This window comes from Uranotaenia lowii, chromosome 3 (assembly GCF_029784155.1).
Source record: "Uranotaenia lowii strain MFRU-FL chromosome 3, ASM2978415v1, whole genome shotgun sequence".
NCBI classification, from domain to species: Eukaryota; Metazoa; Arthropoda; class Insecta; order Diptera; family Culicidae; genus Uranotaenia; species Uranotaenia lowii.
Genome location: NC_073693.1, coordinates 244757111 through 244757710, shown reverse-complemented (window position 1 = coordinate 244757710; position 600 = coordinate 244757111). Strand labels below are relative to the sequence as shown.

The window sequence follows — 600 nt, the reverse complement described above, 5'->3', positions numbered from 1 at the left end:
AGCCATTGTCTGTGCAATTTGCCGAAGCAGCTTTCTCGCCGTGTGGTTGGGTTTTCGGGAAATCGAGAAAAGAGTTCTATTAGTGAATAATAAGGTTGCGAAAAGTATTGAATATCCCCCGCGTTTCCGGCTAGAAATATTTGTGACCCGCGTTGAAGTGATCTAAACGAGAGTGTCATATCCGGAAGGATATCCGGCCACAGCCGCTTCATCGATCATATTTAACGCCCAAGTGAATGTGTATGCCAGGGGCATGATAGCCCCCCCTCATCTGGCTGCAACACTCAACAATAGTGGTGGGGGGTCTGGAAGTAACAACAATAATACTGGTAATACTGCAAGTAAGAGCATCAATAGCGGTTTGAGTGCCCCAGGAGTTGGAGGAGCTGCAGGTTTAGGAAGCCACCTTGGAGTTGGAATAGCTGGTGGAGCAGCAATATCGTCGTCGGGGGGAAGTGCGGTAGTGGTTAGTGGAAGCCAGGATAGTTTGAGTGGCTTCGTGCTTAGTGGTGGGAGTGGAGGAGGAGGAGGAGGCGGAGGGGGTAACGGCAACGGAAGTGGAAGTAGCGGCAGTGGTTCCAGCCGCACCTGCTCCAGTAA

The 600-nt window shown here is 51.2% G+C and overlaps 1 protein-coding gene across 1 annotated transcript in view; it reads left to right on the top strand.

The window, feature by feature from the left end:
• Positions 1–253: 253 nt before the first annotated feature.
• LOC129753252 (loricrin-like) overlaps positions 254–600 on the top strand; it is a 2947-nt gene continuing 2600 nt past the window's right edge. The window contains exon 1 of the mRNA XM_055749049.1: positions 254–596. Coding sequence (XP_055605024.1) covers positions 254–596 — 343 coding nt within the window. The remainder of the gene's footprint in view (positions 597–600) is intronic.